Raw genomic sequence first — 14,802 nt, 5'->3', positions numbered from 1 at the left:
AACTTTGAGACTAAATTAAAACTACTTATCAGCTAACATAGCATACTGATACACACATACAGTTACACACTACCAAACTACACCAGACAGTTTACTGTTGCACTGTTATGTTGCACTGTTGTATGTTTTGTATGTCATATGTTGTACTACGATCAAGAAACCAGCGTATTTGCTTAAATTTATCCTGTATACCTGACTTTTAGTATAAAGAGAAGATCGCTGAAATTATTTGAAAGTTATGAAGCAAGTAGCCTGTAATTTGTCAGCGTTAGCAGGCAAGATCAAGTTATCTAAAATGACACAGATCAATCCTTATGGCATTATATTTCACATGCTTTGCAGTTATGTAAGTTTACCTGTCCAATAAGAAGAACGCCAATTCAGGGTCGGTTTTGATCCCCAAAACCGAACGAAGGTCCCTCCAGGAATCAAATGCCCTGCCGATGTTCACTCTAGTTTTCACTCGATCACGATCACGTTCCCGCTTAGCCAGACGGGATTCAATAGAAGGCTCTCAGGAGTGCGCATAAACGTCACATCCTTTGGATTTTCCCGGCAAAAGTGACCCGCTCCCTTCACATGAAAATCAGTCTACAGGCTTTAATTAGGCAACATAGGAAGTCCGGGAAGGGCTCATTTTTTAAGTTGCATTACAAGCCGTTCACAAAAAAAAAAAAAAAAAGGCGAAAATTACATGAAAATGGTTACATACCGCACTTTTAAGAATGAACCATTGAAAACTCACATCGGTAAAGCAGTAATCTGAATATTGGGTTGAAAATGTCCCGTCAATAGTTCAAATTACTCATGTTTTATGGGGAATCCCCAATTAAAATGCCATTGAAAGTCAAAGATGCATACAAACATCATATTGGGGGCTCTGACCCCACACTTGGTTACAGTGATATCGTGTAAATATAGGGACAATAGTAATAAGGCACAATTTGTCAACTAATGCAAATACTTCTGAGACAGTAAGATATTTATCCAAATAATCACTTCAGAAAAGAGTGCATCATTTCCTGTTCATTTCAATCACATTTGACATTTAATAACATCTCAAGTATTCTAGAAACAATTGAATCTTCATTGTGATTGGTCATTGTGAGCCCACTTTAAACATTCTTTATATTGTGTTTTAAGGGGGACTTTTTTACCCCAAATACTCTCCTTTCACTTATAGGACACTTATTGAAAAACATCTGATTTCATCACCTTGAACAAAACTGAAAATGACAAATAAGTGTTTTGTCTTGAAATAAATGTGATCATTTCAGAGATTCTCATCAGCTACATACATTTGCAACATTTAAAAAATTTAAAAATGTAGACATTGCACATGATGACCTCATGGATTGGGACAATTAATTGACAAACAAGTGTTTTTGTTGCTATTTAGTGTAAAAGTGCCTTCTACCCCTGGGGGGCCTTTAGCACATTGTTCCCCCGTTGTGCTCTTTGGGATACGAGAAGCAATCGGGATTGTAAAGTAATCATCATCATGACATGCTAATCAGATGGTAACGTTTCTAGGGGTCCACAGGTCCAGGGGGGTCCCGCTACAAATTCTAAACTGTATTTTTGTAATAGGAAAGAGACCCTGAGCAATGGACAGTCAGAGGGCCAAAAATACCCCTACGGCCCTGAAAGTAGGCCAACAGCCAGCCTTGAAATTTAAGACATGGGGAACTAAATTGTGAATTCATATGGAGCGCTTTCAACTTGTTGCATATACAGTATGACAGTCATAACTTAATAACTCATTACATTCACTGGGTTTTGCACTGGTGTTCTTGTGTCAAAGTAAAAAAAAAGTCCTATAATATTCTTACTAAACTCATATACTCTAGTGCCATTTTAGTACATTTGTAATTCAGCTTCACATTTGAAAAGCACATGGCAGTATAAAATCTTCCACAGGATGTGGTGAAACATTCCTACCTCACACTTTGCTTCTGTTGTTTTTAAATGTGCTCTATATAGAAAGGTTGACTTGACTAATTTAAATAAGTGTTATACACCTCTCACATCTCACCCACAGAAACAGAAGCTGCATGCAGTGAAGTAGATATATTGAGTCATATAAACCTGCATGAGATGCATCAGAGGATCTCTTTCCATTCAGCTCAGGGTCTGGAATTCACACACATAAAAGAGGAAACTGGCACGATGCCAGTCAAAATAACCTCTGGCCTACTGCGGTCTGCCCCTCACTGCACAACTCACATGCAGTTGACTTGAATATGCATGTCTGAATTTATATGAGAAGAATGACACTGTGAAACTTATCTTGAGAATAATAATGCCATTTACTCTTTATAAATCCTGAACATCTGTTAGAACACACAACTATTTCAAAAGTGACACGAACATGTTTTGATTCAGTTATATGAGTTTGTTTGGATGATTGACGTGTGTGTTGTCACAGCAGCACTGTTAAGGAAATAATACAAAACCACACACACACACAAACACACAAACACACACTCATGAGTCAGCACACATCAACACACTACAGGAGAGACAATGTGGCAGTTTGTTTGATTAAAATAAAGAAGTTTCTTTCACAATATTTCACAATATCACAGGCAACACTCACCAATTAGGACACATTTAAAAATATCAGAGATACTTTTTCAGATTTTATTATGTTGGCTTGATGATGTTTTTTTTTCACTCCTAAACCAAGAGCAACATTTCTAACACTAAAGGCGTTCGCTCACCGGACGAAAGTATCAAACACAGGGCACGTCGACACGGCTCAGGTGGCAGACAGTACACACAAAGTTCCCAAGAATGAACAAGGCTAGAGTAAATAATGTATGTCCATTGATAATGATTTGGCTTGCATTTAATGGAAAACATGCGAGTGGCACTCCGTGGCGTGGCAGAAATTTTAGCCGCCTCCGGAGTCGTAGGTGGGCACCGCCGACAGACGCAGAGTGGCGGCGATAGTGTGCGTACATTCATAGAAAACAATAGTTTCAAATTTTAGAAGGTGCCATATCGTCTGCCAGACGCCTCCGGTGTTTACATCCACGAAATTTGGTACAGACCTTCAGATTGTTCTGAAAAAGTGTTCTAACGGAATGCTCGTTAATTCAAACTCCAATGGTCAAAAATTCAAATGTAAACAAACCCATAAAAGGCCTTTGATCTCCTTTAAGTTGCTCTCTCTCTCTCTCTCTCTGTTTTTATTGATCTGTTTATGCTTTATGCGTTGCTGTAATGTCTGTAAACTTTCAGACAAGGCTTTGTCAAGCCAACATAAAATGTTATCTTGATAAACTTTACCTGTCTACTTGATATTTTTATTTCTATTTAGCAGCCCTCAGATATCAATCATTTTGGATAATTAACATAAAAAAAAAGAAAGAAAAAAAAAGGGTGTAAATGAAACTTAAAAATAACCATTAAAGAACGTTTTGTATAAGTTCTTAGGTTGTCACAACATTTTGGAAACATTAGTTTATGGTTATAAATATTAAAACTTATAATAACCACTAGAGAATGTTTTGTATATGTTCTTAATAAGAAACCTCCCTGCAACGTTCTAAGAAGGTTAGTTCACAGTTACTAAAAGTAAAACCCAAAATAAGCATTAGAGGACATTATAAGTTCTTAATAAGTTGTCACAACGTTTTTCGAAGGTTAGTAGTTAATGATTATTAAAATTAAACCTAAAATAAGTTCTTACTGTAGCAACAAATACTTTGTTACTGTTGTTTAGTACAGTTTTTCAATCTACATCACTCAAATATAAATAGCCAAATTCTGTTGACTTTTATTGTTATTTCACTACATTATTGAGGAGAAAATGAATACCTTTAATCTGAAACATCTAAACATTCTCCACAACCTTTCTTTACTTTTGCGACTGAATACCACAAATCTTTGATACATTCGATTGTTTTCAATCCATCAACTCTGAACGATTCGTTTTGCAAATCGATTGGCGAACGTAAAACAAAATCACCCTGGACATCGTGTGTCATGTCTCCACTGGGAAATCTAAACAGAACAGAGACTTCTCATGCCAATTTTAATCCGTGTTTTTGACTGTAAATTCATTTGTTACATTTTGAAATACTCATGTGCATTAAGATTTGTTCAAGACTCCCGCCTTTCCTGTGGAACTGCTCATATGTCTAACATTTATCATGGCGTTCATAAGTCAATAAAATGCTGCACTTCACTAGCCACAGACATTTACTTGTACTTTAGATATCAGTTACTTTAATACTTTTCCTTCAGTGTTGGAGCTCTGATCCAAACCTGACAAATCATCATGTGATTAAGTCCTATTGTGCCAGTCTGTTAATTTGTTTGGCTAGCAACTATCACCACTGTCATTAAAGCAAACAAAAGAGACAGAACAAATACTGAAACATTTTCAAATTTGCATCATTTATGATTTGAGATGAAAATATGAGTATTAATGTAAAACAAAGAATACAAAACAGGTGCATTTAACCTCATATTATTCGTCAACTATCTGTAATCTCGGCAGGTTCAGAGGTTGTGGAAATAAATACAACATCAGCTTATAGAAATGTAACAGACTGATTCACTGAGGAAGTATTTACATGCATCATAGTGAGCACGTGTTATTACCGCTTCTTCCTCATTGGTCATATGCTAACTCATCATGGCTGGTTGCATGCCTAAACATTATCAGCATGCTGATGGCTGAATAATCACTTCCTTAAAGATCTGCCAGTGGTCTGAACAACCGTCAATAGACAAACTACACTCAATTATTCAGATAAAGAGGATATCTTCATGTTATAAATGTTTGATGATGTTTAAACAGATTCACTGTTTGTCAATTAAAGTATGAACTCGTGAATGACAAGCGCAGATTTAATCATAGAAACATCTACAAGGACTTTGTGTTCTGTATGCATTCATCATTTTATGTGCATTTTAAACTGGAACATTAAGATCTACAGAAACAAACAAAAAATCTGTAGTAATTTAACTCAACTGTTTTGAACGAAACCTGCATATCCTTATCAAAAAATAAATAAATATATATAGCATTTAAAAAACAATTTTTTACAGTAAAATTACCATAACGCATCCGGATGTTTTATGTTTACTATTCCCATTTTCAATTATTATTCTCATTACCGTAACACATTCACTGTATTAACCTCCTGAGACCCCGTGTGACCGTCCACATATGTACAACGGGACTACGTTGTGAAATTGAAGTTATGTATCCAGGAGTGTTGATCATTCATGTTTTGAGATGTTACAGACATTACATCGGAAATATATAGGATGCTCCCTTGCTCCCTATTTAGTGAATGACTTAACCTCCAGTGTGCTGTCTGTCTGCACTGGTCTCAGAACAGTTTGAAATGCACCTTATTTTCATCCTAACTCCATATAAAGCCTCTGAAAGCAACATTTACAGTTTTTGGAAGAACTTAATTATTCTCGATGTGATAATATACAGTAAATATAGGAATGCATTTATTAATATTAATGAATTGAACCGTATTGTACAGTGATAACAAAATTAAACATAAAATGTATATTAAAATGAAGCGAAATGACCCACAGAAGTGTTAGAGAACATGCTTATTCAACTTTTGAGGGAATAATGTCCCAAAATCCACGTATGTGGACATCATGTTTATCAGCGTGCTGACGCATTAAATATGAACAGATTGTTTAAAGCGGCATATCGAATGAAACTAGAGACTCTCCTCGTTATACCCAAACAGGTTTCAATTAAAAAACGTTGAGATTTCTCACCAGAGGCACTTTTGTTGGTGCTGCGCCCGTAGAAGTGCTTCAAGGAAATCGATGTCATGTTGTTGTGTCACATGACTCGGTGCGTCAGAAGTTTAACCCTTAAATGACAGTGTAGAGTCTTGTGAACAGTATTCAGTCGGTTTTTATTCATTTAAATTATGCGTTGCGTATAGCGAAGCCAAAATACAACATCCACACATGTGGACGAGGGGTTAAAAATATGCTGTTTTATAATGATTTTGTAAATTAAAATTAGTGACAATGAAAGGCATTACCAAGGAAGTATACTTTCATGGATAAACACAGCACAATTTAAATAATATACACTAATTATTATTTTTTTAAGATTAATATTATTTCAATTTCATAACAAAAATTCCATCAAATTCAATGGAGTAGTTTTTAACACAATTAATAAAACATAAAATATTTAGTCTTTTAATTTTATTTTGTTAAAGATTACTCTTCAATTTCATTATGAAATAGAAATGCAGTATATACAGTATATATATATATATATATATATATATATATACACACACATTATATTGCCAAAAGTATCTGCTCACCCATCCAAATAATTGAATTCAGGTGTTCCAATCACTTCCATGGCCACAGGTGTATAAAATGAAGCACCTAGGCATGCAGACTGCTTCTACAAACATTTGTGAAAGAATGGGCCGCTCTCAGGAGCTCAGTGAATTCCAGCGTGGTACTGTGATAGGATGCCACCTGTGCAACAAGTCCAGTCGTGAAATTTCCTCGCTACTAAATATTCCACAGTCAACTGTCAGTGGTATTATAACAAAGTGGAAGTGATTGGCAATGACAGCAACTCAGCCACGAAGAGGTAGGCCACGTAAAATGACAGAGCGGGGTCAGCGGATGCTGAGGCGCATAGTGCGCAGAGGTCGCCAACTTTCTGCAGAGTCAATCGCTACAGACCTCCAAAGTTCATGTGGCCTTCAGATTAGCTCAAGAACAGTGCGTAGAGAGCTTCATGGAATGGGTTTCCATGGCCGAGCAGCTGCATCCAAGCCATACATCACCAAGTGCAATGCAAAGCGTCGGATGCAGTGGTGTAAAGCACGCCGCCACTGGACTCTGGAGCAGTGGAGACGCGTTCTCTGGAGTGATGAATCACGCTTCTCCATCTGGCAATCTGATGGACGAGTCTTGAGTTTGGAGATGGCCCCTTCCTGTTCCAACATGACTGCGCACCAGTGCACAAAGCAAGGTCCATAAAGACATGGATGAGCGAGTTTGGTGTGGAAGAACTTGACTGGCCTGCACAGAGTCCTGACCTCAACCCGATAGAGCACCTTTGGGATGAATTAGAGCGAAGACTGCGAGCCAGGCCTTCTCGTCCAACATCAGTGTCTGACCTCACAGTTGAAGCTGTTATAGCTGCAAAGAGTGGGCCGACATCATATTAAACCCTATGGATTAAGAATGGGATGTCACTTAAGTTCATATGCGTCTAAAGGCAGATGAGCGAATACTTTTGGCAATATAGTGTATATATATATATGTATACACGTTGCGGTAATGAGCACTGGGAGCAAATGTTCATCACTATCATGAAAATAATGTCAGTGTAAAGGATTTTAATGGCCCTAAAAATAAGTTTACTTTATTTTTGCAAAGAAACATTTTTATTTATTTATTTATTTTTGGAGTAAAACAGAACCAGGTTATTTTCTTGACAAGTTTTGTGTGAGTCACCCATAGTTTGTGAAAATGGGTCAAGAAACAAGACTGTTTTAGAAACTGATCAAAATATACAATTTATTGAAAATATGTTAATACAGTGATCAGTGTATTCCAGTAATTATAAAATCAGTAGTTGTGATTTTCCCTTTATCGTGAGCGAGGCATGACATGTCCATATTCCTGTGGACTGAAAAACAGCGACTGTTTAACACAGTAAAAATGGAAGCAAAACTCTTTTGAGGCTAAATATCATCAGTCATATTTCTATTTACATTTCTGATATGCTACAGGAATACTGTATGACTGTATGCTACGACTGTCATGACAACAGTGACAGTTTTGTGTGTTTGTTCATATTCAGTCAAACACAAAAGCCCTTCTGTGGGCACCTTCATAAACCCTTAAAACAGATCTCTGTTCAAATAAAGCCGGTATTGTCAGCACATATTGGCCTCTGACAGATACAGTATGAAGCGTTTCAGTTTCACAGTAATATTGAGTCATATTACTGCCATATTGCATTTCACTATTACTTTCACAATCAAAAGGAAAACAAATTCCAAAGATTATTTACATTTGTTTTCCGCCTTTGTAAAGTGACAAATGAATAGAGCTGTTCAGGTTGTAGTCCGAAAACCCGGAAGACAATGAACATTTTCAAGCCACTGAGTTTTTATAATAGCAGTTTTAGATTAATGAGTAAAATAAAGCCTGTGATTAATATAACTTGAAGTGACTTTAACGTTTTGTCTGTATATCTCATATTAATTTTGAAGCTACTGTGTTTGTTTTAAAAATGCACGTTAATATCACAATGCTAATTAAGGACTACAACTCCCATCAGCATGTGAGCTGCGTGCTTTATGCAATGGACGACTATTGTAGTCCTTATTCAGCAACATGCTTTTTTAAAAGACACAACAGCTTCAAAATCCACGATTGAGGTATGACTGAGTAATTAATGTTCTAGAACAAAAACGTGAAAGTCTCTTCAAGTAATTTTCGCCACAGATCTTATTTTACTATTTTAAAAATAATATATAAAAAAAGCATAGGAAATTTGTATGGTGAAATAGCTTTCCATGTTTGTACACAAATTGACGTCACGTCTGAACGGCTCTATAGGGCGAGCGCTGAGAAGAGGGAGGGGCTATGGGAGTGTTCCTGGAACCTCATTGGCTGTTTCTGATGTACATCTTCTGGAAGACTTTGGCACCCAATCAGAAAGTGGCAGGAAATAGATAGAGCTACCTAGGCAGAACTGCACAAATCAAATAATAATCCTTTCAAGATCAGAAGATATGTTGAATACTTTGGTTGGTGAAAATCTCATACTATTTGCATTTTCTGCTACCAAGGTTTTCTTTTACAGAATGAGGGTTATATTATCTAGATATACTTCTCTCTAGAGGTAGACCGATGTATTGCTTTTACTAATTAATTGGTGCCGATAGTTGCTTTTTGGACCTATCGGCAAAAATCTATGCCGATAGTTGCCGATAGTTTTTTCATCATTTGTATTTTCAAAATAAGAGTCCCTGATATGTTTTGGGACTTGTTTATACTTTAAAAAAAATTCTGATTATTATTGGGATTTTGCTTAGCCCGATAGTTGATTTTGCAGATAGTAAAAACTAAGGTGGTGGAAAAGGCCGATAACTGCTTAATCGGCCGATAGTTTTTACAATTGATTTATAGAAAGTAAAAATAAAAAAAATAAAAATAAAAAACATTTATTCTTCCCCTTTTATTACTATGAAAAATTACTGATTTGGTGCATAACCGGGAACTTTTAACTAAATAAACAAGCCCAAAAATGACAGCGGACTTTTATCTTGAAATGACAGACACTTTGTTACAATGTTCTATATTTACTGTATATATTATATATATATATATATATATAACTTTAGAGGAACACAGAGAAAAAAAAGCAGTTCCAAAAAGCAACTATCGGTACCGATTAATCGGTAAAACCGATATACCTCTAATTTTGGTTAAACAATAAACCGCATCTGGTATGTAATTCATTTTGGACTCTTTTTCTGTGTCCACCATGGTAAGAAAAAAATAAGAAATTCTTCTGACATTCTATAAATCGATTTTGGCCAATTAATTGGTTATCTGCCCTTTTCACCACCTTCGTTATCGGTATCAGACAAATCAACTATAGGCCGACCTCTACTACTCTCCCATACAAACCCATCCCTGTGCTCTTGACCCTTGAACCCTCAAATAAAACACTGATCATACGATGAATAATACAATGTAGACTGTATTTCCTTCTAATGCACATGTAGGGCTTCCATAACACTGTCATACAAAAATACTGCCGTCTGAAAACAGACTAAAAGGACTCCTTCATAAATCATCAGATTTCGGTTTGCGGTCAGTTCATCTCTCTGCAATACAATAAATAATTCATCTTATAGTACAGTGGCTTCTATGCACATATACAAATAAATACTGTACACAAAAACGTCTGTCTGTCGCCTCACAATCATAACCGGCAACAGAAATACTGTTAATGTTTTATTCTGTTCCTGTGTAAATCGACGTTTCCAAACTGTTCAACAGCACGAGATCTGGCTGCGATGTTCCATGAACGCTGAATTAATTTACTTGTGCATCCCTAGCAGTTTTCTTTTGATTTGAGTCCGATGTGGTCATCATCAGGAGTTGGTTTAAAGCACAATCATACATTAAGTTGAATGAAATCTTCATAGTTGCTCAGAATCGATGCTGGAAGTGAAAAAGTGTGTCAGATTTAACCTGTGAAACCTGAATGAGGGACAACTGTGCAATATTTCCATCCTTATTTCAGAACTTCCCTTTCCTGTTTCAGAGTTCATAGAGAGGTCACACCACTCAACCGTACCTCATATTTCACTTTCTTTTACATTCTGTTTACCTCACACTGCTTCTCCATTTCCTCTTCCTGCATTTCTTCAGTGGAACGCCTCCTGATATGTACGGGTTTGGAGCGGAAAGGACGATCGCAGAGGAAAAATCTCTGGCAGGTGAAATGTGGGATCAATTCCACTAGTGGGCGTCCGAGCGTTCTGTTACGTGTTTAATTTCCAGCCAATCAGACGCTTGGAATCCTCTGACTGATGCTCTCTATGAGATGCAGCAGCAGCCGTGAGTTTTGGGATCCTCGTCTTCTATTGGCTGCTTGAATATGTAAAGGGGCAGGTCTCCGCTGGCGGGCGTGAAGTAAACTGCGCTGCCATTGGACGAAACCAGCGGCATGTGCGGATCCTCGACACTGCCTTTGGTCTCCATCGAAACAGTGGAGCCGTTCCCCAGGTGACCGTTGAGGAGTTTGGAGGCAGCGCGCTTCTTTTTGAGTTCGGACAGCGTCTGAGCGCGCAGCTCTTTGGGCTTACACTCCTCAGTGGACGGAGTGGTGTCATGAGGCTCAGGGGTCACGGGGTCACCGTTAGGAGCAGGCGGCTCCGCAGGGGTCGTGCTGGTGGAGATGCTGCCGTTTTGTCGACCTCCTTCCTTCAGGATTCCAGGAGCTGGATGGGCTTCATCAGACTGAGTCTGTAAAACAACAAAACAAACAGTTATGAATAATTGTATGAATCCATCCAGTGATGAGGAGTAACTCACTAAAAGTAGTGACACGACTAACTTAACTACATTTATCAGTATCAAACACACTCACCTAAACCATCCTCTCTCTCTCTCAGTAGTGCTGGGAAAACGAATCATTTAAGTGAATCGGTTCTTTCAGACACTTCATGTAAATGAACCGATTACAATAACTGATTCACTTTTATTAAGTGCTGGGATTGATTTTAGTTTGGATGATTCATGTAAATGAACTAGTTCACATAAATGATTCACTGGAGCCCTTAAAGGGACTTTTAAAGGGACAGTCTTTTTTTTTTTAAGCTAAACATTTCATTAATTGCTGCTGTTTGTCACTATATTTTGAGTTACATAAAATAGGGTGTTTTCTAGATGTTTTACTTTATTTACATAAATATATATTACTATCAGGTGATATTGTTTGATACTTCTGATTGCAGAATTAAATAATCCCATCTGACTGTCATTTATTTCAAAATATTTTAAACCCAAACGTACAGATTGAAGAAGCATTTTCTTTTTTCCTCCTTAAATGTACTTTTAAGAAGCCATTGATTATAAAAATCTTTATTTTTAAACTTATTTTGTTTTGGAATGAATTGTGTGTGACTTCAGAATACAATGACAATCAATGGGACGAATCGTGCTCTTAAGCACATTTTGCTTTTGATGTGACTACTGTGCAGTGTTGGTGTAATCTAATTACAAAATAATTAGTTACTGTAATTAAATTACTTTTTAGTCAGAAAGGTAGTGCAATGCATTACATTTTAAATTCTTACTTTGTGATGGGAATTAATTTAATTACTTTTAACATTAACATTATTATTAGTGCCAACAATATTAAGCTTATTTCTAATATATTATTTATGGAGAATCTATGAATTATGGCCCTGAAATGAGTCATTGTGAAGGAGAAATGTAAGATGCTGAGTCAGATCAAACAAAAGTAAAATATGGAGTGCCACAGGGATCAGTATTAGGGCCTCTGCTTTTCTCCTTATATATGCTTCCTCTGGGAGATATTATCAGGAATCGTGGAATTAGTTTTCACTGTTATGCCGATGATACCCAACTTTATATTTCTTCGAAAATATAACAGTATTGGATTACTATTTAAGTAACTTACCCAACACTGCTATTGTGTGATTTTAGCAAACTGTGACATTTAAAGCGCAATTTTTGTTGTTGTGATACAGTTCAGAGTGCCTGCTATTGTCATGTGTATTGTTGTTTCTTTTAAACAATTTTTCATTAAAAAAATAGTAATTGTTTAGTTGCTGTAACCAAACATTGTAATTCTGCAACGCTGGATCTCTGAAGGATAAATAGCTTCGAGTTTCTTTATTATCTTGTAGTTTATCTGACTACTTTTTTTTAAAAGAGTATGTTGACGGGGGGCCTGGGTAACTCAGTGGTAAAGACACTGGCTATCACCCCTGGAGTTCGCGAGTTCGAATTCAGGGTGTTCTGAGTGACTCCAGCCAGGTCTCCTAAGCGACCAAATTGGCCCGGTTGCTAGGGAGGGTAGAGTCACATGGGGTAACCTCCTCGTGGTCACTATAATGTGATTCGTTCTCGGTGGGGCGCGTGGTGAGTTGAGCGTGGATGCCGTGGTGGATGGCGTGAAGCCTCCACACGCACTATGTCTCTGTGGCAACAAGTCACGTGATAAGATGCGCGGGTTGACGGTCTCAGACGCAGAGGCAGCTGAGATTCGTCCTCCGCCACCCGGATTGAGGCGAGTCACTACGCCACCATGAGGACTTAGAGCACATTGGGAATTGGGCATTCCAAATTGGGAGAAAAAGGGGAAAAACAATCCAAATAAATACATAAATAAATATAGAGTATGAGTTGATATACGAGTATAGAGTATGTTGACTGTACTTTAACTAATTTAATTTTTGAGTAGTGTCTAGCTTGTAAAAATACAGTTTTACAGTAGCTTCACCAACACTGCATAATCAAAGCATAATCAGCTTTGACAAAACATTTAACAGGCTAGCGGATGTGCAGAACTTTATGACTGACAGGTGTTTTAATCTATGGCAGATACTCCATGTGACCCTGATAATAACCAGTGAGACTCAGAGTTGTGTTCATAACAGCAACAGACAGGAATCAGACTGTGCGTCATGTGAGAGAGATTCAGAGCCGCTGATTTTAAGGGGACATTTTAGTGTTATTTATTAACAGGCAAAAAAATCCTTATTGTTGAGTGGGTTTATTACAGTTATGAGTCACGAGTCCTTACAATCCTTCTGGTTTTGTGCTGGATAATAATAATAATACAAATAAAGGAAAATAAAAAAACACAAGAAAGTTGTGCTCACTGATTGGCTGTTCTCCTGGTCAGACTCTCGTTCTCTCTCGTTCTCTCTCCCTCTCCACACGATTGCTTCTGTCTGATACTCTTTCCTGCATAGATTATGTCTGTCTGACAGACTCGCCCTCCTCACCACCTTCCTACACACACACACACACACACACACACACACACACACACACACACACACAGACACCAAGTCAGGATTAATTGTCAACAGAACAATACACAATTGAAAATTCAACTGAAAATATGAATTGAACCTCAGATGTGTGTTCATTTTCAATAATTCAATGGTCTGGAGTCTATTATTCATGTACATGTGTTTATCTCAGGATATTTTTCAGGGTTTGGTCTCTAAAATGCCTTTAACTACTTTAAAACAGTGAAAGCAGCCATTAATAGTTTATTGAGAGCATTACAGAGTGATATTAATCTGTTATGAGGTCAACAAACCTGGAGTTACTTCATTATGTACTTAGAGAAAATTAATCAACACCTTGAAACATTTATCAACCAATCAGAATCAAGATTTCAGCAATCTAGTAGGATGTTTCACTGTAAAAGATGTAAGTGAATTTGAATATGAATATGAATTTAACTTTGAACACTACACAGAACCACATTACAGACCAGATTATAGAAAAAAGAGAATTTAAACAAATGAAAATAAAGGCATGTGAGTGTGGCAGGTGTCAGTGTGTGTGTGTGTGTTTGTAGCGTGTGTAGTGTGTTTGTGTGTATATATATATATATATATATATATATATATATATATATATATATACACTATATTGCCAAAAGTATTTGCTCATCTGCCTTTAGATGCATATGAACTTAAGTGACATCCCATTCTTAATCCATAGGGTTTAATATGACGTCGGCCCACCCTTTGCAGCTATAACAGCTTCAACTCTTCTGGGAAGGCTTTCCACAAGGTTTAGGAGTGTGTTTATGGGAATTTTTGACCATTCTTCCAGAAGCGCATTTGTGAGGTCAGACACTGATGTTGGACGAGAAGGCCTGGCTCGCAGTCTTCGCTCTAATTCATCCCAAAGGTGCTCTATCGGGTTGAGGTCAGGACTCTGTGCAGGCCAGTCAAGTTCTTCCACACCAAACTCACTCATCCATGTCTTTATGGACCTTGCTTTGTGCACTGGTGCGCAGTCATGTTGGAACAGGAAGGGGCCATCCCCAAACTGTTCCCACAAAGTTGGGAGCATGGAATTGTCCAAAATCTCTTGGTACGCTGAAGCATTCAGAGTTCCTTTCACTGGAACTAAGGGGCCAAGCCCAGCTCCTGAAAAACAACCCCACACCATAATCCCCCCTCCACCAAATTTCACAGTTGGCACAATGCAGTCAGACAAGTACCGTTCTCCTGGCAACCGCCA

The 14,802-nt window shown here is 37.4% G+C and overlaps 1 protein-coding gene across 2 annotated transcripts in view; it reads right to left on the bottom strand.

Annotated features, from left to right (window-relative positions):
* Positions 1–6,666: 6,666 nt before the first annotated feature.
* The window catches only part of LOC127445777 (protein phosphatase 1 regulatory inhibitor subunit 16B-like), a 78,660-nt gene continuing 70,524 nt past the window's right edge, over positions 6,667–14,802 (bottom strand). For both annotated transcript variants that reach the window (XM_051706100.1, XM_051706101.1), the window contains exons 10-11: positions 13,416–13,548; positions 6,667–11,028 (exon numbers count right to left, since the gene is read on the bottom strand). In XM_051706100.1, coding sequence (XP_051562060.1) covers positions 10,600–11,028; positions 13,416–13,548 — 562 coding nt within the window. In that variant the 3' untranslated portion in view covers positions 6,667–10,599. The remainder of the gene's footprint in view (positions 11,029–13,415; positions 13,549–14,802) is intronic.

The sequence above is a fragment of the Myxocyprinus asiaticus genome, chromosome 9, assembly GCF_019703515.2.
Source record: "Myxocyprinus asiaticus isolate MX2 ecotype Aquarium Trade chromosome 9, UBuf_Myxa_2, whole genome shotgun sequence".
NCBI lineage: Eukaryota > Metazoa > Chordata > Actinopteri > Cypriniformes > Catostomidae > Myxocyprinus > Myxocyprinus asiaticus.
Note: the sequence above shows the minus strand (reverse complement) of the source record. Positions and strands in the feature narration are given on the sequence as shown.